Below are 26,855 nucleotides of genomic sequence, written 5' to 3' on the forward strand. Positions count from 1 at the left end.
TTTCACTTATGTGTCTAAACATTAAGAAGAGAAAAACTTTTAATTAAAATAAATCCTTTGTCTAATCATTTAAATATTTAAACAAAACTAATTTATAATTATAAGTAAACAATTTAATTACCAATAAAACATAGCTGAGAAAATTTCATAAAATAAATAAAAAGTTTATAAATTTTTTTTAAAAAATTGTAAATGGTTATGGAGCAGAACCATTAATTTTAATTAATGAATATAGAATTGGAAACAAAGTCTCTGCTAAACAATAAAAAAAATTTAAATCGTTTAAGTAAACAACTTTTATTATAATAACCATTTCATTATTAAAGATTAAAAGTTATTGTGAAATTATTAATTTCAATTAGTGGGTGTGTAGGAAAAGAAGTTCACTATTCGAAATACATTAAATGAAAGTTATGAAAATATAGAATTGGTTATGAAGGTAATAATGTATAATTTCTTTTCTCTTAGCTTTATTACGACCTTTTAAAGAACGCTTGTAAACACAATTTAGTTAACAGATACAAAAGATTATGTCGACGCTATAACAAAAAAAAAAAAAAAAAAAATACACTTTATATTTCATTTAATGCAGAATTTGACATTAATATTTACCTTCACAAATTTATCATTTCTTTTTGTATTTGCAGTTGATTGCTTGATGGTTATAAACGTAAGCAGTGCACTGGCAATCTTTTGTCTTTCTAATAACAGCGTTACTTTTATTACGACTGCTGGGGTGGCACACATAGTCTTTTCTAAGAGGATAAGAAAAGCATAATTTAGTAACAAATTATTCAAATATGTACAGAAAAATTATAACACAGTTAAGGAACACGTACCGTTTTTTTGTCTCAGTTGGACGAGATCTGCGTGTAATCCATGATGTGCATGTATTAAAGCTGAATGCGTCAATCCAAGCTTGGATGTCATTAGATGATTTAATGGAAGAGCGGATTTCCCTAATTTTTGGTGATGATATTCGAGAATTTGTTTGAAAGATTAGCTTCCCTGATACTAAGAAATGTCGCATCCATATCTAACATGTTGAATGTTACGCGATACCGAAAACAAAACAAAAACATAAGCACACAGCTGTTTGGCAATTTGCGAGAACGCTCCTTTAACGCCAATAGAGATTTTCGCCAACCCTTTTATAATCTATGGTATGGTTTGGCATTGCGCCCCCTGGATAAGGGATTGGAGAAGGCTGAGGACTTCTTGATTTTTCAGGAGGTCTTGGAGTTCTTTAATGATGGAGATCAATCTGTGTGCAGAAGACGATGGGGTGGTCTTCTTCACTCTTAGACTCTTTCAACTGGGGCGGGCCTCGCACCCAGAGAAGTTGGAAGTATGATCTTTACTACAATTGCAACAGGTTGCAGGGGTGTCTTTAGTTTTCTTGCACTGTTAAGAATAGTGTCCTTCGACACACTTCATCCATTTGGGTTTGTCAAAGCAAGAATTCTGTGAGTGTCTGTTTTGGCTTGGCAGCGAAAACACTGTAGCGGCCGCAGGCCGCCGTGAAAACCTCTATGCTGACCGGGAACTGCTTTATTCTTTCCGCATGGTAGATCTTTTCATGATTGGTCAGCTTAGGTAGGATCACTAGGAAAAGTGGCTCTTCTTGAACTGGACGATCTTATGCACTTCGATGTTCAATTTCCCCAATTCTAATTATATCTGGTTCAAAGTCTTTTGGGAGACCACGGAAGAGAACTTTCAGGAACTTTGTAGAATTCTTTTTCTCATCTTTAGTGGTAGAGGCTTTGATGTTGTTTTCCTCTGTGGTTTCCAACGGGGATGGTGGGGGTGACTCCGGCTGTGGAAGAGCATTGGAAGGAGAACAGCTGACTATGGGTTTTGGTGGGGAGGAGGCTTTAGTTTCCTTAGCTGATGTAGACTTTTTTACCGTATCTTCTTGGCTAGAGGTTCTTTTCTGGGGTTATTTGTGAACGCTGGTTCAGACGCCGAGGCTTCTTCATCAGGTTCAGTAGTCGGTTCTATACTGGGAGTGGCAGCAGCGGTGAAAGCGAGACGGAAAGGAGAAAAGGCTGGTAGTAAAACCATTTCAGTTATAGCTAGTTTTTGGGAGCAGTTTACTTATTCCTTCTTTAAACTATTCTACAATATCTATTTTATCTTGAAAAAGAAGCAGATTTATATATATGTTAAAATCTTAAAGAAATCTCGATAGTTACAGATATTTTATTTTTCTCGAAACAAATGCTATAATAAAATGTCTTTCATACCAGTTTTTCATATTTTCCATCTTGCTATATAATGGCTTTCAGCCATAAGTGGTAGTAATCTCAGTTAGTTTAACACTGGGCTCAGGAACGGGCACAGGCTCTTTCTAAGTTCATTTCAGGTGCTGATTCTTTCCTAGACATTAACCGGTTAACGCCCAGCGTCCTATATATAGGACAGTTCTTTTTTTCAAAGACATTCATTGTGGTGGGAAACTTTTTCCAGAATTTTCATTTATCTGGGTGAATTAAAAGATTCTCAGATACCATAATTTATTAAAGATCTCTGACTAGATCTAGAATTAAAAGGAGCAAGTGCTTTTTGAACTATCAAAGACTTTTAGAATGCCCTAACAGTAGAAAAACCAATTAATTTCGATAATATATTATACCACCTTTTCCATAAAATCACTTCTTGTATCATTTCAATATATAAAGTCGGGACAAAACGGGTTAATTCCAGGAAATAATTTGTGTTGAATCGGCTAAGATTATTCGAGAGTCGGCTACATCAGTTGCAATAGCGTCATCTAGGGATGAAGAAACATCTCTAATCGATTCAAGACGACGGCCGGAAGGTGAAACCTTACCGCCGCGTGCAAACTTGTGGTAGGGCATTATTCGCTCTGAGCTAGACAAAAAACGTCCTTACTCAGTGAAGGCTTGAACTGATCTCAAAATAATGTATTTTATAAGTAAGTGAGAGAAAGTTGTCATACATATTTGAGTATTGAATCTTTGGTGGTAGACAAGTAAATAAGACAAACCAATTATATTCATAAATAAAAAAAATTTTAGACGTATATTTGCTACCACTTTTTTAATTTTATTAGATTTTGTATTAAATGGCCCTTTCGTAAACAAGTTTACTCTCACCATGGGCTAATCAGACCATCCATAAAATACCGTGTGGTGGCTTTCAGTTAAAGCTTCCAGTATAAGCTTGTTTCTTCATGAATTTTGAGCATAGTACAAATCAGTATAAGACGAATCGGTTGGTGGCGCTGCGCACCGAATACCGAGGTACCCTACATATCCAGCATTCGGTAAAAGGAGGCGTTGCTTAGCAAGCTGGAATTTTCACGAGTTGTGTTGTTGAACTTTTGTTGCAAAAAGTTTTTAGTGGTGGTTACTCAGAAATGAAAAAAATCGACATTTGTTTTATTTTCGTTATTACTTCTTTTAAATTTTCAAGGCCCGCAAAAACTTAGAGGTTGAGCTAACCGTGGGAGGTTTCCTTGCTCATAAAACGCAATTTGCTGGTTAATTATATCAAAATGTCATCCACGATGGCTATTTCATCATAATACTTGATCCGCGAAATCTCTTGTCTGTTGCAAATTTCGTAAAGCTGCTAAAATAAACCGAAATATTTGTTTAGAGTCCTCTATTATTTTATTTATGTATTTTTTTAAATGTTTCTGCCGCAACCTGAGTGATTGACATCTATTACATTTTGTATGTAGTGTGAAGCTCTGCCGTCTCAATTAGGATAAGGATACAGCCATGTGAGCTAATTATTTAAATAGATAGAACAAGAGTACTCAACTCAAATTACTGAGCCAGCACAGCCGTTCCTAAATGGTGTTTCACGGAACCCTAAGGTTTCGTAAAAGGGATTCCAAACGTAAGGACATATTTTTACTTCACAGTAAGGATTTTTTTCAATCTATATTTGTAATTATTAGATCTAATTAATAATATCTTATTTATATAATATTTTGGTTCTCTTTATGAAATAAAAAAATAGTTTTTCAAATTATTATTTTTCTATTGACAATATCTTCATTAAATTATGAAAACTGGGCTACATTAATGAAGAACTGCATTAGTATTTCTTATCACTCTTTTTAAAAATTAAAAAACTAAAGTCATCAATAACGGAATATGTTTTCTTAGTAGCCATTTTCATTCTTTGTTAACGTTCTTTCAGCTGTCATTTCAACAAAAACCATAATACAGCTTATTTATTTCAATTTTAACCAAAAGCTATTTTAATATTTATTAGAGACAATAGAGGAGCATTAATTGATTGAGAAATTGCAAGTATTTGATAGTTTCGCATTTCTTAAATGAAATATTCGCTGTCGGAAAAGGCATGAAAAGTAGAAGTTTAAGTGAACAAAGTCTAAAAAAATTTTTTGAAATATCAAAAGGGCTCATCTAAACCTGAATAAATAATTCTTAAATATTCCTTTATATTTAATGCAAGCAATTTCTTATTCAAAACCATTTTGAACATAGGTTTAAATTATGTTCTCCAGAAAAGTTCGTCTCCTTAACCCGTTTTGTCCCAAATTTATAAATTGAAATGATACAAAAAGTGGCGTTATGGAAAAAGTGGTATAATATATTATCGAAATTAATTGGTTTTTCTACTGTTAAGGCATTCAAAAAGTCTCTGATAGATCAAAAAGTACTTGTTCCTTAGAATTCTAGATCTAATCAGAAATAACTAAATCGTTGTGGTATCTGAGAATCCTTTAATTCACTCAGATAAAAAAAAATACTGAAAAAAGTTTCCCACCACAATGAATGTCTTTGAAAAAATGAACTGTCCTAAATATATGACGCTGGGCGTTAACCGGTTAAAGCAGCGAAATTGTCTCTAAATTTAAAAAAAAGAAAAAAATTGTAGTCACGATAATTAAAAAAAGTAGTTTATTTGTAACGAAGTAGTTGTTGTAGTAAATTACGAAAGTAATGTATAATGTAGTCTTTCCGACTACTGGCAAAACTGTAGGCACAATTTGAAAGATCATGCTTGAATCTTTTTGAATTGATGTCATTCTTACCCATGCAAAATTCGGATAGATCAAAACGAAGAGAGGAAACTAATAAATAATTTTCCAGCTTTAATACCAGTAATTTTGAAATCTTTCTGTAGTTTATCGACGGTAAGAACTCTCTCCGGCTCAAAGACTGAAGCCATTTGCTGCGATGGAAACAAGAATATCGCATTTCAGGGAGGGGGACTTCTCTTCACTTTGGGGCTAACACAATAAATTGGGAAAAAAGATTACCTTTGTCTTGCATCCCCGAGCTAAATTGTCCAAAACAGTGACCCCACATCCTTACTTGAAACAGTTATATTTCTTCTCCATAGTCACAGCCAAGGGTCCAGACGAATGCTTAGGGGAGTTCTTACTTAAGACAGACTATATAAGATATGTTATAATGCATTTTTAGTAACAGAGATATAGAAAAAATAAAGCTTGTAATTTCATACCTTCCTTTTGAATGATACAAATTTTGCATGGGTATAAAGGGTCACTATTTCAAAAAGCTTCGAGCATGATCTTTTAAATAGTACTAATAAATAGTACAGTTTTGTACTATTCATTAGTACTATTTAAAAGATCATACTCGAAGCTTTAAATAGTACAGCTAATAAATAGTACAATAGTAATAAATAGTACAGTTTTGCCATGTTAAATCTTCCAAAACATTTGCTGCTAAAAGACAGATTGTTTACATGGAGTTAGTATAAAAGTATGCCGGCCGGATGGCCGAGCGGTCAGCGGGCCTGACCGCAAAGCAAATGTCTGCGGGATCAAATCCCGCTCAGAGCATAGCTATTTCTCGCTGTGTATTGTTTTCTGTTGAGTGTGATAAGTGAATATGACCCACCCTATGAACGAGTATCTGTGGCACTGTAGCCGGGGTAACGTACTCACCTCTGACTCAGGTTCACAGGTAAATGAGCAACAATTCCCATATCTTTCGAAGTGAAGAACGAAAGTTCAGTACCTGCTATTAAAATATGGTGTTTCCTTAGTTTACTCCAATCCCTGTAGAACAAAGGTTTACGGGGGACACAAAACTAAGGCGATATCAGAACTGTTCAGTGAGCTCAGACTTAGAAATGCTTTAAGAGAAGGGAGTATATATAGTGTATCGATAGTATAAATCATGGAGAAGAGTCCTCTAGTCCAGTGTTTCTCAACCCCCGGTCCGCTGATCGGTGCCGGTCCGTGGATCAAATGGTACCGGGCCGCCAATTTCATTGAAACTGAATTTAAATTCCTAGGTTTATACCCCAAAATAAAGATATCTGTGTTCCATTAAATTTCATTTATTTAAAAAAAGGGGCCCCCGAAGGTAGTTACATAAAGTTTTTTATGTTTTTAATGTATCATTGTCTCCGATTACCCCCGTGGATCCGTCTCATTGCAAAGAAACAAGATCTGGGTTCTCATAGATTTAACGTTCTAGTAAGTTAAAATGTAAATCCCTTTATATTTATTCTTTGGTATAACTGAATTTTATTTTGAAGACATGTTTAAATACAATTGAATTAAATTAATAATACAAAATAATCTAAAATATAAACAATCAACGTCCCCCTTCCAGCGTACCGCGGTTAAATTATCAAGTGTTGACAGGTCCGCTGTGATAAAAAGGTTAGGGAACACTGCTCTAGTCCATCTGTTCTAAATTTTTTTCGACGGTGGAACTCAATATAATCGACCTTCTTTCAATGGTACCCAGACATTATAACGAAAGTTAACCCCTTGGGGACGGGTGATTCAGAAAAGCATTCGTACAAAATCAGAATCAGGATGTAATTAAATAAAAAACGGTAACTTTAATGTAGTCGTTTCTAATTTGACAGACTTACTTTGCTTTTATTTTAATTATTGTTAGTTTAATCATACATATAATCAATGTTAATTCAAAGTACAACTAAATAGTTTAATTTTGAACAAAGTAATGGTGAATAAAATAAATCAAACAATTATAACTCCGCCCACAAATAAACTGCTAAAGAATTGCTTTGATTACCAGTTTTATCTTTTTACCCTGGTTGATACGGTTTCATGCTGTCACGTATTTGTGACAGTCGGCGCGAAAGGGTTAATAGTGGTTATTATAGTGATAATATTAAGGTAATAGGGAACGAACTTTATATCCTAAAGGAGACAATATTTAATAACAGTACGGTATATTTAACATCGTTTTAATATGAAGAATCTTAAATTAGTTTTTATGACAGGCAGTTAAATTTGTAGTCCATGTGCTATATCTAGTCTAGGTTTAAATTTGTTTTTGGTGTTTATGCATAAGTTGAAAATGAATAGAATATGCCAAATTACGGATAACTTCAAAATGAAACTTAACGGCTATAAACATTGAAAATGGTTATTAGGAAAACATACTTCTTTATTAAAGAATTTTAATATTTTGTTTTGATTTCAAAACCGCGACAAGAAATACTAATGCAATATATTATAAATGCTCTCTGTTTCACTATATTGCTATTAGAAATATTATGTGCCGGGATAGCCTGGTCGGTAGGGCGCTGGGCCCATGTCCGAGAGTTCGTGGGTTCGAACCCCGCCTGCCGAAGACTCCCCGTGTAGTAAAGTGACTGATGCACGTTAAATCTGTCGAGTCGCAAAAGTCCTCCATGTTCCCATAACAAATCAACACCTCTGGGGGTACTGGATTGGAGATCAATTGTTCTCTGATTCAGGTCAAAATTACGATCTGTGGATAAATGAATGGATGTATGAATGGGTCAGCCCTATAAACGGGTGCGAAGTATGATGTGGCAGAAGTTGAATTCTTGGCCATAGATGGCGCCACTGAAGAACAAGGAACGCACCCTCTGCCTTAAATTTGCTTGGTTTCACCAAGCAGGCTTGCTAGTGTGGCAAGTGGCATTAGAAGCAACAACAACAGAAATATTATATTTTCTTTTGAAAAAAAGACATTTTTTTTCCTTGGTCACTCATAAAATAATTTCGTAAATTCCAACAAATTAATACAAAAATAATAAATTATGAAACATAGATTGTATTTAAATATAATGAGAGATTTCAAAACTCAACTCTGGTTAAATGTCGCGGAACCCTAGAGTTTCGCGGAATACCATAAAAAAATCGCAGCACTAGTCTTTTAAAAAATAAATTAGTTATTGACTTAAATTAGGAATCAAATAACTGAAAAAATTATAAGTAATATCTAATTTGTAACTTATAATTAAAATTATACGTATTATCTACTAAAGGTTTATGTTCTAAAAAAAAATAAATCTTATTTTTTCCTAATACTTAAAGGAAACACTTGTTTCTCTTGCCAAAGTAACGCCTACTTATTTTCACCTGTGCTACTTTTAATAATTCAAAATATATGAAACTTATGAAATTTAATTTTTTCTAAAATGTAATAAAAATTTTCAAAGACTCTAACAATTCGATAATAATTTTATATTTTTCGTAAATTTCAACCATAAGGACATAAAAGAATATTGTTCGTTTATTTTTAGATTATCCAGCTTATAGACTATACAACGATGAATGCTTCTGTTCTGCTTACATAGAAGTATAATTAATAGTTTACAGGCTTGATGGTACGAAAAAGATTACAAATGTATTTAACACGAAATCTAGTTTGAAAAAAATTTAGCTTTAAAATAAATAAAAAGGCTGATTTATTTCTACCGTTATTATATATAAGGTAATGTTTATATAATATTCTTAATCGAAAATAAGCTTAAGCTTAACTCGTTCACAAGTTTATATGAAGTAGTAGTTTAAGCTCTGCTGTCGTAATTACACTCATGTCCATAAATTAAGGATAATTCAGAATCACACGGAAATCAAACTCTAAAATTAAAATTTTACCTGTAGAATTATCACACACATCCTGAAGAAGAGTATGCAAATTACAGGAAACCACTAGATGACGCTTTTAGTACGTCACAATGACGAGAGTGTAAAAGAGGGGTATATAAGGAATGGTGGCAAAGAAGTAAAATTGTTCACAAGCGCTTTAAAAGCCTTTCAGTGCAATAACCGCATAGTTATGGCACATAGGAAGCATTTGGATGATTTTTTACGTGGCAGAATCATCGGACGGTTGGAATGTGGACGTACCCAGCTGGAAGTGTCCGAGGAACTTGGAATCACCCAGCGTGTCATCTCCAGGCTTTGGCAACGATTCCAAGATGATGGTAATGTGAGTCGACGTTACAGCACAGGACGCCCCCAAGTTACAACACCGAATGAAGACCGGTATTTGGCAGTTACTGCCAAAAGAAACAGACGGAGCACAGCATCAGACCTGTCTCGTCAGCTCTCTTCAGCTACCAGTACGACAGTTTCAAGGCAGACCGTGTACAGACGCTTAGGGCACATTGGTCTATATGCTCGTAGGCCTATCAGATGTGTTCCACTTACAGCAACTCACTGTCGCCTGCGATTAGCCTGAAGTAGAGAGCATGCATTGTGGACACCGCAACAGTGGTCTTGTGTGATGTTTTCCGACGAGTCCAGGTTTAGTTTGCAGTCTGAATCTCGCCGGACTTTCATATGGAGAGCACCAGGTACCCGTTACCACCAAGACAACACCATTGAACGACACCGTTACGGTGGTGCAGGATGGCTCGTTTGGGAAGGAATTATTCTTGGGTCTAGAACTGACCTGCATGTTCAGAGTGTAGCGATGACAGGCCACATCCATAGGGATGTCATTCTGGAACAACATGGACGTTTGTTTCGGGGCGCCATGGGAGCTGAATTTCTGTTTAAGGACGACTACGCCCGTCCTCACCGTGCAAACATTGTAGACGAATGCCTTCAATCGGAGGATATCACCAGTCTGGATTGGCCAGCATGCTCACCGGACTTGAATCCATTAGAGCATGTGTGGGATATGCTTGGTCGACGAATTGCAGCCCGTCAACCTCCTCCCACCTGTCTCCCGAACTTTCGGAGGGCATTGCTTGATCAGTAGTGTAATATTCCCCAAGATCATATTGATAATTTGATACTCAGCATGCCTAGGCGTTGTACGGCCTGTATTGCAACGTCCGGGAGACATACTCCGTATTAACCATCATACTAACCATGTTATACTGTTTTTTGTAAATAGGTTCTTTTTTAAAATTTGCTTCAGGGAGTAAAAATCGCAGTTTTTATTAATTATGTCAAACATATAGCATCTTTTTTGCTCTTTACCTTTTGTTTAATACATAGACTTTACAAATAAGTCAAATTTGTTTAGCTTCTGTCTCTTTCTGTGCCTGAACTTCATTATCCTTAATTTATGGACATGAGTGTACGTTATGACCGTGTGAGCGAGCAACACTGAAATTAAATCCTCGATATGTGATGTTATTTAAGGGCTCCCGCCCGACCCGCAGTCTCGGAAAGCACTCCTTCATTCAGACATGGATAGCGACAGTTGCGTGAGGGTATTGTATTGAGGCAAAGGGGTCAAGTAGAGAATTTAAGAAATGTTGTTACCTGTTTTGTCATTGCTTTTCTTTTACACTTACGCATATTATATCGCAAGCATCACTATTTCATATCATGAAAGATAATACATATATAGTTTTTTTTTTTTTTTTTTTTGTATAATGTGACTTCAATTATTAATATTACTGAAGAGTTTAAAAGTTATTTACCATTCATTATTTTAATTGAATACTTTAAGTGAATATAATTTTTTTTTGTATAATCATGTCCTATTGAAGAAAAAGGTAACATATAAAAGCTGAAATTATAGAAAAAATTAACTATACATAACGTAACTGCCATATTTCTCAATAAAGGAGATTCGTGCGCATGATAATCGCCTTATAATAATATAGTCATACTAGCTTACCCGGCAAACGTTGTTTTGCCATATGAATTATTTCTAGAGTATGGAAATATATCTTATTGATTGTAAGTGTGTGCGTATGTGGTATATGAGTGGAAGAGGCATGGAGCGCTGTGAACGATGACGGAATGTGAAAATAACAACACAACAAATAATATTTTTTTTAATTTATTGTAACTTTTTTTTAATAAATTATATATACAACGAATTCTGAAATTATTAGTCAACAATATTAATCTCTTAGTGCAATGTAGTGTTAGTGTACAATATTTTTTGTCATTCCATCTTTAGCTAACACAAATAAACTAGATGGTTTGCCCACTCGAGAGCATGCCACGTATAATTGTCCGTGTGAAAAACATGGTGTGCTCAAATCAAAACCTCAAACAGACATTGTTTGGCCTTGAAATTCATTAATTGTTATCGTAATGGGGAACTGAATGCGTTTAAATCTATGGTATAATAGGGATTCGTGGAAGTAATATACTTTCACCCAATTAAAATTATGACTTCGATACGTTGTTCATTAATTTTTCAACGACTAATCGTGTGCTGTTGCACAGCAGTGGTGGGTTCAAATTAAGAAGCAAAATAACGGGAGATCCAACTTTCCCCTGGCGGGGATAGTTGATCAAGTGTTAATTGATCAGCAATCGACCGGAGTTAAAAAAATATAAAATGCCATTGAAAAGTAGGGGTTGGTGGTAGGAGGGTCAAAATTAAGGACTGAATGTATTTTTTAATGCCACACCATAAAAAAATAGCAAAAAAAAATTTCTCCAAAATTTTTTTTTTTTATAAACCTATTTTCAGACCTACTGAATATACATATAAAATTTCATCAAAATCGGTCAAGCCGTCTCTAAGGAGTATAAACACTAAAACTGTGACATGAGATTTTTATATATAAGATAGAGAGCATCGAAAATAAAACAGGCATAAGCACGTTTTCAAGAACGATTTTAAGCATCAAGTGTTAGTAAAATTCAATGTAACACCTATTTTTTGCCATGAGTTCGACCATCGCCTCCTACATCAGAAAGCCTCCACACGGTCTTTCATAAGTAGTCCGCGCAGACTATTTAAAAAGTGAGCCAGTTGTGCGCATGTACCCAAAACATTTTATAAAAGTAATTGAGAGAAATTTATCATATATAATTGAGAATTGAATCTGTAGTGGTTGACAAGTGAATGAGGCAAACCAATGATATTCATAAATAAAACAAACTTTTAGTCATATATTTGCTACCACTTTCTTATTTCAGCTAGATTTTGTATTCAAATACACGTTCGGAAAGTGAATATCCTTCATAGTGGTCTGATCGGACTACCAGTAAAATACCGTGTGGGGCCTTTTAGTTATAGGAGGCGTTGATTCGACTCGGATTCTAGTAACTTAATGAAACTTCAGATAATAAATTTTTATCAAGTTAATTAATTAATTAAATTATTTTTAGTTTCTTAGTATTTATTATTTTAATATTTATCCTTTATTTATTTTTAATTAGTAAATAATTATTAGAATTACTGAAATTGTTATTGCATTAAATAAAAACGCCTTCTACATGGTTATTCCTCGATGATTTCTCTTAAACTGCATTTTAAGAATTCTTGTCAAGATCATGAAAAGAATTCTTGTCTTGTCAAGTATATACAGACTGTTTTTCGAAAATTAGCACTCTTAACCCTTTCGTACCGGACGGGACATGTGCTGTCCCAGTCTGGTAAATTTTTGATATTACGGCTGGGACAACATATGTCCCAGTTACTGAAGAATAACTAGGACGGAAAATAACGCCCACTTTGGTCTCCAAACCGATTTTAAGGCTGTCTCATCGTCCATAAATTTTTCATGTCAATCGTTCCCGATGTAATCCAGGGGTGAAAGAGAGACGGAAAGGCTGGTAGTAAAACCATTCCAGTTATTGCTAGTTTTTGGGAGGAGTTTACTTATTCTTTTTTTGAATTAATCAACAATATCTACTTTATCTTGGAAAGGAAGCAGTTTTTTATATATGCTGAAATTATAAAGGAAATCTTGATAGTTGCAGATATTTTATTTTTTTCGAAAAAAATGCTGGAATTAAATATCTTACATGCCAGTTTTTTCTCTTTTCCGTCTTGCTATCTAAGGGCTTTCATCCATACAGTTGAATCTATTTTGTAAATAATTTTTCATTGTTTCTTTTTTAATTTTTCACTTGTACTTATAATATGTTCAATTGCGATATACCTACGTACTTAACCCAGATTATATACTGTTTTTCTTTATTTTAATATACTGTCATTAGTGACTAGGCACCCCCCTTTTTCCGCCCCACCCATTTTTATTTCAATGCGATGAAAGAGCAGATATCCCCTAGGGGATAGGCACTCTGTAAAATATGATTAGTTAGTAGTTAGTTAGTTGAATCTAGGTCAACAGATCCCAATATTATTCGGCTACGGTATCCTAGATAATTCCCCTTCTTTCAGCAGAACCCCCCGACTTTATAAATAAAGTTTTTTAAGGTAATATTGATCATTATAGCCTATTAAAGATTATTTTTAAAACTTTAAACAAGAGGAAGGAAGAGTTTTCATCGTTTTATCATTAATATCCGAAAGTTAAATTTCCATTTCTTGTGCTATATTTAGTCTAACTAGGAATTCGTTTATAATGTTTAAGTTGAAAATAAAAAATTTGAAATAAATAAGTTAAAACAAAACGAATTACGGTTTACTTCGAATTGAAAATTTAGAAAAACTGCTACAAACGTTGAAAATGGTTATAAAGGAAACATATTTTTTTATTGAAGAAGATAATTATTTTGATCAAAAAAGCGTGCTGAGGAATACTAATGCAATATTTTATCAATGCCTGTCCTTTTCATAATTTATTCATTATATTATTATTAGAAATATTATATTTTCTTTTAAAAAAATGCTATTTTTATTTTATTGGTATATTCTCAGAATTAATTTCATGATGCAACCGAAATGTTAAATAAATTATAGATTGTATCTAAATACTATCTGAAGTTTTGAAACTTATCACTGGCTATAAAAAGTACTAATTCGTGGAACCCCTGTAACTCTTAACGGAACCCTAGGGTTCCACGGAACACCATTTGAAACCGCTTTTTTTTACCCTTGTATTCTAGGGTGCAGAAGCTGATGTTCTAGTTGCGTGGCTATAAAAGTACTATCTCGGGTAACAGCTGTAACTTTTCCACGGAACCATAGGGCTTTACGGAACACCGATTGGGAACCGTTAATCTAGACCTCGGGCTCTAGGGTGCAGAAGCAGAATTTTCCAGTTCAATCGTCAGCTGAATGTGGCTACAAAAATACCAATTAGCGGAACCCCTGCAATTCTTAAAGGAACCCTAGGGTTCCATGGAGCACCAATTGGGAACCACTTTTTTGGACCTTGTACTCTAGGCTGCAGAAGCTGAATGTTATAGTTGGGTGGCTATAAAAGTACTGTCTCGTGTAACCGTTGTAACTTCTCCACGGAACCATAGGGCTTTATGGAACACTAATTGGGGACCGTTAATCTAAATCTCGAGCTATTCACCAGGCGGTGCTATTCACCAGAAAAAGGACCTACAAGAAGGATGTTATCATTGATAACAACTTCTCTTTCAAATGGGAATCGAAGGCCACGTTCTTAGGTGTCATTATAGATAAAACCCTGACATTCAAATATCATTTTAAAAACATTAAGAGTAAATTCATTGCAGCAAAATGTGCACTTTATCCTATTTTAAAAAAGAACTCTCCCCTCAGCACTAATAACAAGATTCTAATTTTTAAAATGCTTCTCACCCCCCTGTTAACATATGCAGCACCCGCCTTCGGGGGGCTACAAAGACAAATCTTAAATTCTTACAGAGTGCTTATAATAAAACCCTCCGCAATATCACAAATTCACCATGGTATTTCAGGAACAAAAAAATCCGTAATGACACCTGTACGCCTAGTCTTCTTGACTTATACAAAAATAGATCTCTTAAATTCTTTCTTATGAGCACTAGACACTCCAATCCCCTTATTTGGTCTTCCTCTAACTACGACCCAGATGACCCTAAGTGCAGGAGACGGCGTAAGGCCATTCTCCATCACTATAAAAATCTTCAAGGCATCGTTTGAGTCATATTGCTGATTGTTCTATCCCACTGACTGGCTCCTCATGTCCTCTTTCATCATTACCCTTTCCCACCTTCTTGGGTAGGCCCAATAAAGAACTCATGTTTTTAATATTATTTGCTCATTGGTTCCTTTAAAAAATGTAAGCATTTTTCTTCCAAAATTGTGCCAACTTCTAACAGCGGTTGTTGCTTTATCTTTGGTCTTTATTTCCAATTCAAGTTTAATTTGAGTTTAGTACCAGACCAAGATAAGTCGCCAATGGCAGTTTTTGGATATAGTCATTGGCGAAAGTTATTTCTAGACTTTTGACAATTTTTTAAAAAAATTTTCCTTATGATTACATTATAGGATATTCAGACATTAATTTCTTTCTGTGAGAGCATCAATTTTAAATTTCAAAAACTTTGTCTTGCAGTTAAAAAATCGACAAGCATTGGTTTTTGGAATCGATATAATGAATCCATGCATAAAGCAAAAACGAAACTCAAAATGCGAAGAAAATTAATTTGATGCAGAAGTCAATAAATAGTAACTTTTTTTTAATTACTGCAATTTTTAAAGCAGTTGATTAAAATATAACTGTTTAATAAAAATTAAATGCATTACTAAACTCACATATACAAAATTGAAATTTTTTTTCCATGGTTTGTCTTTATTCAATTAATGCTTGAATAAATAGTTTTTTTTTTCTTTTACTAATTATAATTCAGAAGCTATGCCAAATATAATATGCCAAATTCACACTAACAATACATGTTCTATCCAAAATTCGAAAATGTAAAATATTTATTGTCAGTAAGCAGTTTCTTACTTGACATATTGGCTGAGAAATATGTGATGTCTTTTCCACTGATTTCTAGTTTTCTCTGCACTGCACATAAGTTTTATTTTTAAAAAAAAAGAAAGAGAAAAAAAAACACTGATATAGTATATTTATTAACTCTCTCGCTTTAAACTGTTGAATTTAAATATCAGCATAAGATGGTTATTAAAATTGGGTAAAAAAAATTTAGAAATAATTTTCACTTGATAAATTAGAACTCACTCATAGATTCACTGTCTTCGAACTCACTCTCTGAATGCATCATAACTGTTTTGACATTCAACGGGAACACCAATGAAGTTGAAATTGCAGAAAATGATTTTAATTTCAATTCAAGACGAAAAATCTCACTGCGAAAATTATTAAGAAAGTGGAACTATCAAAAAGATTAAGTGCTTCCTCGTACTACCAATTCCATGACCAATTACTACTACTTTGGCAAAATATTTCATACAGTGGTATACAATTAAAAACTAAAGCTTTCAAAATTTTTAATAAAAATTTTGCCAACATTTCAAAAGTCTTAACATGGGAGATCTGGAACAAAGACTCATTTAAACGTAGAAATAACTTTAAATAAATATTTACAAAATAAAGAATAATATGTAAAAACATGAACTGTTCCACTAGAAAGAAATTTTCTCAAATAGTGTATTAAGTTGGAAGGCCTGCCCTGTATAAATGAAGCGCAGGCCTAACATGAATCTCCTTTGGGAAGGGAGGGTCCATTTTTATTCTGCAGGGCTGCCAGCTCTCTGCAAAAATGTCAACAAATTCGTAGCAAATTAAATAGCAAAACTTGTAGAATTAGGACATTTATGCCTACTCCTTACAGTAACCAGAAAATTAATGCAATTAAGTTGCATTTCTTAATAAGGTTACACTTTGAATTTTGAATATGTAGTGGGAAAAAAATTACATAAAATGAAAAAAAAATTAGCAAAAAATATTTTGAATTTCGTTACCACTAGAAAATATTATTTTTACAAAGCGGAGCAAGTTGGCATCGCTGATTCTGAACAAATCACCAAGTTTCTCAGTCTTCAGAACTTTCTGTATGTTGCCCTAAGTTCATGCCGACCAACTACTACTTATTTCGCAAAATATTTCATATAGTAATATACTTTTAAAAACCAAAACTTTCAGAATTTTTTGACAACATTTTTTAGGCCACACCACGAGATAGCTAGAACGATGTTGTGGGGTATCTGAACTTTTAAATCATTATTATGTAATGGTCTCGAACATAAGTTTATATGAATAACAAAATAATACATTAAAACATTAACGTAGCTGCCACTAGTATAATTTTTTACAAAAAGTGTTGAAATTTGGCAGCCCTGTAAGTCTATTGTAACAGCTGAAACCTCTCGTCTTGAAAGCTGTGATCACTTTTTGAATAGCCCAAAAAAGTTATAATTATAGGCATTTCCGATTATCTTGCTGAACATTCGCCACTGTTAAATTTTTCCAGTATCTGAGTCAATGTTATTGAAGCGAATATAATGGCCCATGCACCTTACAACATTCACTTATTTAATGAAATTTGGATTTAAATGCATAAAGAGTTACTTTGTTGTTGTCAAAGGCCATTAAGTCATTAAGGGTGCGACTGTTTGTATTTTCAAGTGGCTCATTTCTGGCCAAGAATTCGAGTTCTGCCACGCCTATGCGTTACACTCGCTTATAGGGTGGACCAATTCATATATTCATTCATTCATCCACAAGTCATAATTTTGATCTGAAGCAGAGAAGGATCAATCTCTGATTCAGTGTCCCCAGTGCTATTATGGGATCATGGAGGACTTTGTGACTTGGCAGATTTAATGTGCACCATTCACTATTCGGCCGGATGGATTCAAAATATTGTTAACACGAACGTGAGTCCAGCGCCCTGAAAATCAGGCTGCCCTGCCCAATAGTAACATTTTCTCGCATTTTTAAACTTAGGGTATTGTTTATTTGGAAGGACAACCTAGGACGTCGAAAACATGCAGAGATGTTGACACATCTATTGACATAGATTGCAGCTTTTCTATGATGCACATCTTTGCATATCAAATTAATCTACCTCTTACAGTCTGAAACTATTCCTCCCCATTTTTATTATTTTTTAACAGAAAACTCAAAACTATAGAAAAAATATTGTAGTTGCACAGCAACATTTTATGAGACTACATTTACTCGCCAGCCAGGAGTGAAAATTTCGCACCCTCCTACAGGCAACAATATTTAGTTTTTAAACTAGACAGTTTTATGTTCAAGGTACAGTAAAAGTTTAAAATTAAATTTAGAGTTAGATTTAAATAAAAAAAAAATTTTAAATTGTCTGCTAGCTTAAAGTAAATTGGTTACTGCATTAGTTACCGGCTGTTAAAATAAAATTTTAAAAAAGTTTTAAAAAAAAACGAAGGCAGCCACTTTGTTTGTAAACGAAGAAAATAAAAAAACTAAAATATACATGAAACAATCAGGAGAAATGCCTTTACAATAATCAATAAAATTAATTAAATTAAAACTATAGTTTATTTCAATCAGTGTGATAGGATTTTTTATCGAAGCTATATTAAAATTACTTAATGTTTAACAATTGTTAGTCATTTGCTTTTCTACTATGTATTTTAACTGAGATAAGACACTATCGTCAAATCACAAAGATTGCAAATATGAAAAATAAATATAATAAATTTTTCTACCTATTTTATATACAACGAAACCCTTGAAATTGAAAAAAAATTCACGTAAATTAAAATCCGTTGAAAAATTGGGAATAAGCATTTATTTATAATTTTTTATTATACTTTAATTTTAAAAAAGACTTATCGAGAAAATATTAAAGTTGTATTGTTTTCAGTACTATTATTTTGTATTTTACATTGCTAAAAACTGAATACAATTGAAAAAAATTTGTCTGTACTTTTTAATATTTCCATCGTAAATAAAAAAATATTAGTTTTTTACATTTCATGCAATCTAACATTTAAGGTTCTTACTAAAGTATTTATAATTGATATTGAAATAACGCAGGAATTTTTAAAATTAATAGAATTCTCATAACATTTTTCTGATCCATTAGAACATGATAGAAGATTCGTCTATTCGCTCTTTAATATATTTGTTTAATATATTTATTTAATATATTTATTTAATATATTTATTTAATATATTTATTTAATATATTTATTTAATATATTTATTTAATATATTTATTTAATATATTTATTTAAAATATTTATTTAATATATTGTTTTAATATATTTTTTAATGTATAATTATTTAAATTATTTTTATGCAATGATAGACATAATAAATTATCTTTTCTAACAGCCTGAGAGCTGTTTTAGGAAACTAAGGAAATTTCCTAGAAGTTTAGAGGTATATGCACTCCGAGTTCTGTAAAATGCGTAACTAACGTAAGCATTAAATCTTTAAAAATGCATAATGCAATAATTTTAAACAATAATTACCAATCATAAAATAATGTGGTTACAAAACATTAAGCTGAAGAAATTGAAATTTCATAGGGTTGCCTTTTGAAGATGCAGAGGGGATATAGAAAGAGTTAAAAAGCGATAAATCGTTGTTTTGCAACAAAAACTGCAATATCTTCTTATCTATGCAATATCACATTTAATGAAACTAGCAAAACAAAGAAGCAAATATTTAACACGTTGAATGCCACCCTAATTTTGCAAGGCTCGCTCGTCTGGCTAAACGGTAAGTAACTTGAAACTAAATTTGAAAATATTAGACATTATTTTGTTAGTTTATTAAGGTTTAGTATGAGATATCTGCAAGTTCGTTGAAGTGGAACCTGGCGTCTGAAGCCATTACGGCCCTTTTCCCATTCATCCTGAAATTAGTGTAAGAAACATGCGTGACAAAAATAAAGTTTGGGGACAAAATGAAGTTAGTGTTTGAAATAACAGTTCGTTCGTTCGTTGTTGTAGAACTGGGCATCTGAGGCCTAAATTGCCCTTTTCCCATTCATCTTGAAATATCCCATGGCGGGAACATACATAGGAAAGATGTGATGTAGGCTCGGAATAGAACCTGAAATGAGGTAAAAATGAAGAAAGGAATCATGTGAGGTGTAGCAGGCATGATGGTGGGGCTCCATATCTACATCTTTTGGGTTGGGAGCAAGGAGATGAGTAGAGAGACTATTTTCTCGTCATTCAACAGTTCCTGGAGTTCTTTGAGAATGTTCAGGAATCTAGCTACATTGCTGGGAGCATCTTGAGGTTTCCTCGTGAAGGTGCGCTGGTGTCTTTTCGGCCTAGCACCACAGCCCGTAAAGCAGGCCGGGTGATCGCCTTGGCAGTTTATGCACCTGGCAGGAAGGGAGAGAGGCTTCATACATTGGTAAGTGAAATGCGCTCCTGCGCATTTCATGCATGCTGGCTCATTTAAACATGATTTTTGAGTGTGTCCAAATTTTTGACATTTGTAACATTGTATGGCGTAACGCCCTCCATGAAATTTCTCTATTTGGACAGGATGAGATAGAAGAAACTTTGTGTTAATAAAGTCCCGATGTTCTGGGGAATCTTGCAGTATCACTAGAAAAAGGGGGAGGGGCTTGTATCCGTCACCACACCTCTTTCTCAGTTGCTCAATTTTGATGGGTTGTCGACCATTTTCGTCAATATCTCTCCGAAGATCATCGGTACGGTGGTCTATAGTAAGTCCCCGCACGAGAAACTTAAGTTTTCTCGGGAGGAAAGTGTGTTTGGCCGGTGGAGATGGCTCCGTCGATTCAGGGTTAGAGTGAGTTGTCTCTGACGTAGTTTCAGGGCAAGTTGTTGAAGGCTCCTGGGTATTGCCGGTGCTATGGCTTTTCTTCCTTTTCTCTTTCAGTCTTTTGGGAGAAGAAGCAGGAATATCAGGCTCCTTTTCTACGCGCTTGTCTGCCGTGAGCTCGATTTGAGTATTTTCCAGTTGTGGCTCACAGGAAGTAACTGTTACTGCAGACTCCGTAAGCGTTACTGTTTGTACTGTCTTTACAGTTTCTATGGACATGGTCGTTTCCACAGGACAAAGTTCTTTCCTTTTCTTCCTTAAGGCGATAAGTTTATATTCCTCCATATATGGTGGTTTGCAATCTTCCTGCTGCCATTTGAGTTTTTTTTCTGATTGTTCAATCATAATATCAATTTCAGAAAATGGATCAAAGAAATTGTCGAAAAACTCACTGCGTTCCTTTTCTGTCTTAAGTAGGTTGAATTTCTCGTTGAGGTCGAGAGAACGCTGCACGGATCTTTCAGTCCGCCACTTCCCTCCACGTGCTCATCGCTGGAAGGACATAGTCACAGAGCTCGATCACAACGTCTTGAATGCACTGCGTCTGAATGCATTTTGGTGCGTTCTATATTGCATTAATTTCTTTAAACCATCTTAGTAACGATAATACTATAAAAAAAATAAAAAATTTAGTCGAATTATGTGTTTCTAATAATCTTGGTTTTGCCGGTCACCGGTGACCCCTGTGGCGCTACGAACAAACTCAATGCCGATCACCGGTGATCCCCATTCAACGTGCTAAAACAAAAAATATATCTATCCCTGGAACAAAATGTTTGACGCTAAATCCATTTTACCTTCCTTCATTAATCCAATTAAATTTCGATCAAGGAGCAGATAGCCCCCTATTCTTTATCCTGATTTTAAATTGGCTACATGATTTTTTTTTTCTCAATAAATTGTGCTATTGTTGGATTGAATAATCTCTGTTTAAGAAAATAAAGTATTGTGTCACACAAATCAGAACATCTAACACGGGAACAATAACAACGATATTATTTGTTTATGAAGGGTAATAATTTGCATATTCACAAGAAAAATATAAAATTATTTAAAAAAAAAGGTAACATTTAAAGTAAATACGAAAGGAAATCAAGAGAACAAAAGCATTGAATAAAAATAAACTTTGGCAGCGATTACGGAGGAATCTACTCTCACCTCTTAATATTATTTACCTATTTATTTTTCTTCTCTTTTTTTTTTCCTTTTTTTTATCATTGCGCAACAATGAAAGTAATCTGACAAGTTACCCACGCAAGCTCTTCCTCTACGTTTTAAGTTGTTATCTGATTTGAACTAATTCTGGAATCATTTTGCTATACCTAATCAGATTATTAGATTTACAAATATTCGAAAATCCTGGGATTTGTTTGCATTAATGTATTTAATGACAATAATAATGTACATTTTAAATAAAATAATTATAAGACTAAAATAATCACTTTGACAAAGAATAATGAAGTCATTGTAACATTAACTGTACAGAGGAAGATATAAGAATACGATGTAAGTTAATGTCTTATTGGTTTTGTTTTATTAATGTTTGTTTAGTAAATTTATAAGCTGATAGTGTAATTTTAATAAAATCGTGTTTTTACTCTAAGAAAATGTTTAGAAAGCGATCGACATAAACAAGTATGTGCTGCTATCTAGTGGCGTTTTTAATAAAAAAAGTAAAAAGAATAAAATTGTAAATTATACGGCATTAAAAACTATGTAAATTTAAGTTAGTCTGACGGACTGACGCATACGTCTTTGTTCATTACTGAAATAGTTAAAATTATTTATTAGTTTTTTTTTTAAAAAAAATAGAATATATTGTTTTTTATTATTTAAAGTAAATGGGTTTCTCGATGCTCACATATGAGACTCAAAACTGTAATTTGATGTAAGCGAAAAAAAATTTTTTTTACTGTTTAATTTTCACTGAAGCTTGCACATCGCAAATTTTTATTGGATATGTTTCAAAATTTGGATTACTTTACAATGTCATTTAGATTTAACTGGTTACAGTTTTTACTTTTCTTTTCTTTTTTCACTGTAGCCCATAAATTCACGACTTTTATCAGTTTCATAAAATAAATTATTTTTATTTTTATTTGCAAATAAAAATATTCGCTAATTTTGTTTTATATGCCTATTTTTAAAGGATTGCGATATAAACAGATTAGATCATAAACAGATAAGAAGATAAGAAAATGTAAACATTGTATGACAGAAAAAAAAAATACTGGTAGGAAAAACCTTTCAATACTAGCCTCTTTCTCACGTAAAATCTATTGTAGCCGCAATTTTTTTTTTTTAAATAAGGTTAGGATACTAGGTTTTTTAAGTAGAGTAAAAAATAAGCTATACTTTAAAGCATTTACCGTAGTATTACAAAACCACCTAACCCACCACGTTGTATTTTTTCCCAAGTAAGAAAGAGTCTCACACCTATGCTAATCCCACCTTGTGAATTACATTCACAAAATTCATGTTCTCGTGAATCATTCGCAATTATTGTAAATTTGATTTAAAATTATTTTAATTGCAACAACATGTAAATAATAAATTGCCTAATTTTTTGCAGTCAGAACACTTTTCAGTTTTGATTAATTAACCGAAACCTGCAAATATTAGTTTTTAATTCTTTAAAATTAAAAAAAAAAATGTTTAAAGCGTAGCAGTTGGCATTCTTGGTCTTATAAACATTAATTGTTTAATAAATTTTGGCATTCATTTTTATTTTACTATTTCCAAAGACAAGCTAGAAATAACACAGTTTTACGTAAGACAGTTTTACAACCTTTTTTCCGTCTTCAAAATTTTTTAAATATACAATTAAAGTCAAAAATTTTTAAAATGTTTCTGTTGTTTGTGTAAAAAAGAAATACGTGAAACAAAACCCAGAATTTCTGTTTTAGCAGAAAATATACAATTAAAGTAAGTATGATAACCACTACTTTAAATAATTCGTTATTATTTCGATATTTTCGTTACGTTCCGCATGTATACCAATTACTATGTTATTTGAGAAATATCTTATATAGTGGCAGACAGTTAAAATGCAAATCTTTTAGAATTTTTTCTAATTTTGCCAACATTCTTGAAACAGGGGCTTCCAACTTGCATAAGGCCAGGGGCAGCGATTAAAAACACCAGTCAAAAGGCGGGCCGCAACTTTATCAAAATTTTATATAAGACTTTTTAATGTTTGAAAGAACATTAAATATTACTGTCAGATTTTTATTGGTAGTATAATTAATTCTTGGTAGTACAGAAAAGTATTGAATTACAAGTAATAATAAATATTTTCTGGAATAAATATTTTCTTGGATGCAAAATCTGAGAAATGAATTTTTTAGCACCGTTGGTATGTTAAATTTTATAGAAACGAAGAACTTAGGTTTTGTTAACGAAAGAAAAATATTTTATACCCATATAGATTTTTTAAGAAAATTGTCCGCAAAAAATAACAGCTAATACAGTTCAGCTCGCGGGGCACAAGATGGCCACCAGTTGGTAAACACTGTTCCTAAAACGACGAGAGCTGGATATTACACTGTTCCACGAGAGCTGGATATTTTTGTTAACTTGGTATTCGGGTACTTGGCGCAAAGCGCCACCAACCGATTCATCTGCACTGTGTAGGTAAGGTCATGTATATTAGTAATCTTATGCTGAACTAGAGAGCTGGAACAAAATGAAGCGCAAAATAAAGAAATGTATTTCTTTATCTTTGTTATAAACTTTTCGGTCTTATAAACTTTTACGTGTTGATCTTATAAACTTTTACGTCCTGTTAGAAGGAATTTGGACTGCTAATTAGCCGTGGCCTCCACCCTGAAGTTATAGAGGGTGTTGGGCTAGAGGTTCTGTAAAGGGCCATCTTTACCAAGCTATCTGTTTTTCTGCCTTGATTATCTTAAACCGATAGATGCCCCATACGTGCCATACGATGTTGCTGCTGTTGTTTATAGATTTTCATGAGCTACTTGACATCTTAATTCTTCAAAGGGGTGATCTTAAAAGCCCTGAATAATAAGTATTAATTGTTTATTCAATTTTGGAATCAATTTCAAAAAATTACGTTACCTAAATTAACATACTTGTTTTCCACGGAATAAACATGCCACGTAAAACGAATTGAAGTGTACTTAAAGTCTATTAGTTTGATAATTACGTTTTTAACTCGAAATGAGTATTTTTCAAAGAGCAGCATCGAATATTGTAAGATACAGCACTATGTTGTGCCTTAAAGTTTTATTTCACATCAAAAAGGAAAAAAAGGGACAGCATTCATGCACAAAAATTTTTTATAAATGGACAAACGTATTACATATTTTTAATCAAATTTCGAATTTTTTTTTGAACTATTACTTTCTGGAAAAAAAATTATTATTGATTCAATATTATCTGTAACTTAACACTGAACGTAACTTATTAAGAGAATGTTATTGCATTATAAATTCAATAACGTGTATGAAATTACAAAATGGAATCATTCTTATAAAAGTCAAAGCCTACCTTTTGAGAAATGTTGATGTTTTTTCGCTTGAATAAATACAGTAAGATTTATACATTATAGATATAAATTTTTTTATCACATACAGAAGCATCTAATTCGCGTGTTATCAATTATGCGGCTTAAAATTTCGTGCATTGACGATATCGACTGAGTGTTCGATAAGTGATTCTCAATGAGTCATTGAGATACAAGTGCTTTACATCTTAAATATCAGATAAGATCGAAAAAATCAAAATAATTTAAAGCACCCCAATATCTAATTTTAATTCTTGAGAACGTTAAGATTTCGCTTGAACTAAACTGTTTTTTCGCCTGCCGTAAGTTAACAGAAAAATCTCATTCTTTCAAAAGTCATCGGCGATTTTCAATACACCCGGCTAATTAGAAAAGCTTTCAGTATTTCTCGATCTACATGATATATAGTAGACATAATACAATCAGCCTATAGCCCTTTACGCAATTCAGCTTTAATAAGACTCTTCATTATTCCGGGCTTATTATAAATGGAACAGGTGAATTGAGCAACGATTGATAGTTTTTCTAATTAATCTTAAATATATGTGCAGTTAAGATGATAGTAAAGATAAATACATTAAGATGATAGTAAAGATAAATACATTAAGATAATAGTAAACATTTAAATTTCAATGCTTGATTACGCATTTATAGTGTTCATTATCCTTTGTGTCGTAGTGTAATATATCCTTTATTATACTTAACACTTGTCAAGTACACATTAAAATTACGAATTAAATGAAAAACAAATGTTTTCTTACCTATTTTAGAAAGCCAAGATTTACTATGTAAGCTGAAAAACAGTAGGAGTAATTATGCTAAGTAAGTAAATTGCTACTTCATATATAGTTTTAAAAGAATATGGAAGATATAAACAAACTAATTTGTATTCATTAGTTCTACTTCATGCTGGCTTTATAGTCATTTATTTGCCAGGAATAAAATCCTGATGGACAGTGCAACAAAAAAAAAAAAAATAGACCACCAGGAATATCTTCTGATCTAATGATCGGATCTTAACGTTCTAGAACTCATTTTTAATGGTTCGAGGGGGTGACCTCGAATGTGCTAATTTTAGTGAAGACGAAATTTTAAATTATGAAATCAGACACAAAAACGAGCTGTCTCTGAATAAACATACTTTTTTTTACCCCCAAAATATGGGGGTAGACTCAATCTGGGAAATATGGTCACCCTGGTTTGGCCAGGAGAGCATTCTCAGGTTTGGACCCACGAATGCTAATTTTGCCATGTCTCGAGAGCATTTAATTTCCTTACTCTAAAGGAGAAAAACTGGCAAACAAGTGTCAAAAGTAGAGAGAAGTGGATTCGAATTCAAAGGAAGGCACAGGCCCACCCTGGGCTGTCTAGCCAGATATGATGATGATGACGAGAACATTTTAAACGAATTAAGAACAATTTTAAAATTTTTTTATCCGGAGATAATCCACGTAAAAATGAAATTTTAGTAAATGTTTATAATTTTTATATTATTTTATTTAGTAAGAGTTGAAATAATTTTGAATTGTAAAATATACAATTTTTTACATCATTTAAAAGTATCTAACTTTACATGGCAAAATACAAAATTTGAGCGAAATCGGTTGAATAGTTCCTGAGAAATCAAATTTTAAAAAAATCATAATTTTAAAACTTGATTTCCCAGCAACTATTCGTCTGATTTCGCTAAACTTTCGTGTTTTACCTAGTACAG

General features: G+C 33.0%; 3 protein-coding genes across 7 annotated transcripts in view; all 3 read left to right on the forward strand.

Moving 5' to 3' along the window:
* Positions 1-15,103, forward strand: part of LOC107441742 (sialin) — a 111,175-nt gene extending 96,072 nt beyond the window's left edge. For all 3 annotated transcript variants that reach the window (XR_015432982.1, XR_015432981.1, XR_015432983.1), the window contains exon 13: positions 15,073-15,103. The gene's annotated coding sequence lies outside the window, so the exon portion shown is untranslated. The remainder of the gene's footprint in view (positions 1-15,072) is intronic.
* The window catches only part of LOC139424789 (sialin), a 102,160-nt gene that overhangs the window by 58,576 nt on the left and 16,729 nt on the right, over positions 1-26,855 (forward strand). Inside the window, exons 1-2 of one of the 3 annotated variants that reach the window (XM_087160851.1) lie at positions 21,857-22,122; positions 25,912-25,963. In XM_087160851.1, the coding sequence (XP_087016977.1) occupies positions 25,957-25,963 (7 nt within the window). In that variant the 5' untranslated portion in view covers positions 21,857-22,122; positions 25,912-25,956. Of the gene's footprint in view, positions 1-21,856; positions 22,123-25,911; positions 25,964-26,855 lie in introns of those variants that run through there. The other 2 variants (XM_087160852.1, XM_087160853.1) reach the window with 2 other exon arrangements.
* LOC147810836 (uncharacterized) lies at positions 9,057-9,461 on the forward strand. Its single transcript, XM_087162108.1, has one exon. The coding sequence runs from the start codon at positions 9,057-9,059 to the stop codon at positions 9,459-9,461; it is 405 nt and encodes a 134-aa protein (XP_087018234.1).

Source organism: Parasteatoda tepidariorum, chromosome 4 (assembly GCF_982258835.1).
Source record: "Parasteatoda tepidariorum strain Cologne lab strain chromosome 4, Ptep-v5.0, whole genome shotgun sequence".
In the NCBI taxonomy this organism is placed as follows: Eukaryota; Metazoa; Arthropoda; class Arachnida; order Araneae; family Theridiidae; genus Parasteatoda; species Parasteatoda tepidariorum.

Bases quoted from the DNA above. Each gene is read 5' to 3' on its own strand.
- LOC147810836 (XM_087162108.1), top strand. From the start codon at position 9,057: ATGGCACATAGGAAGCATTTGGATGATTTTTTACGTGGCAGAATCATC.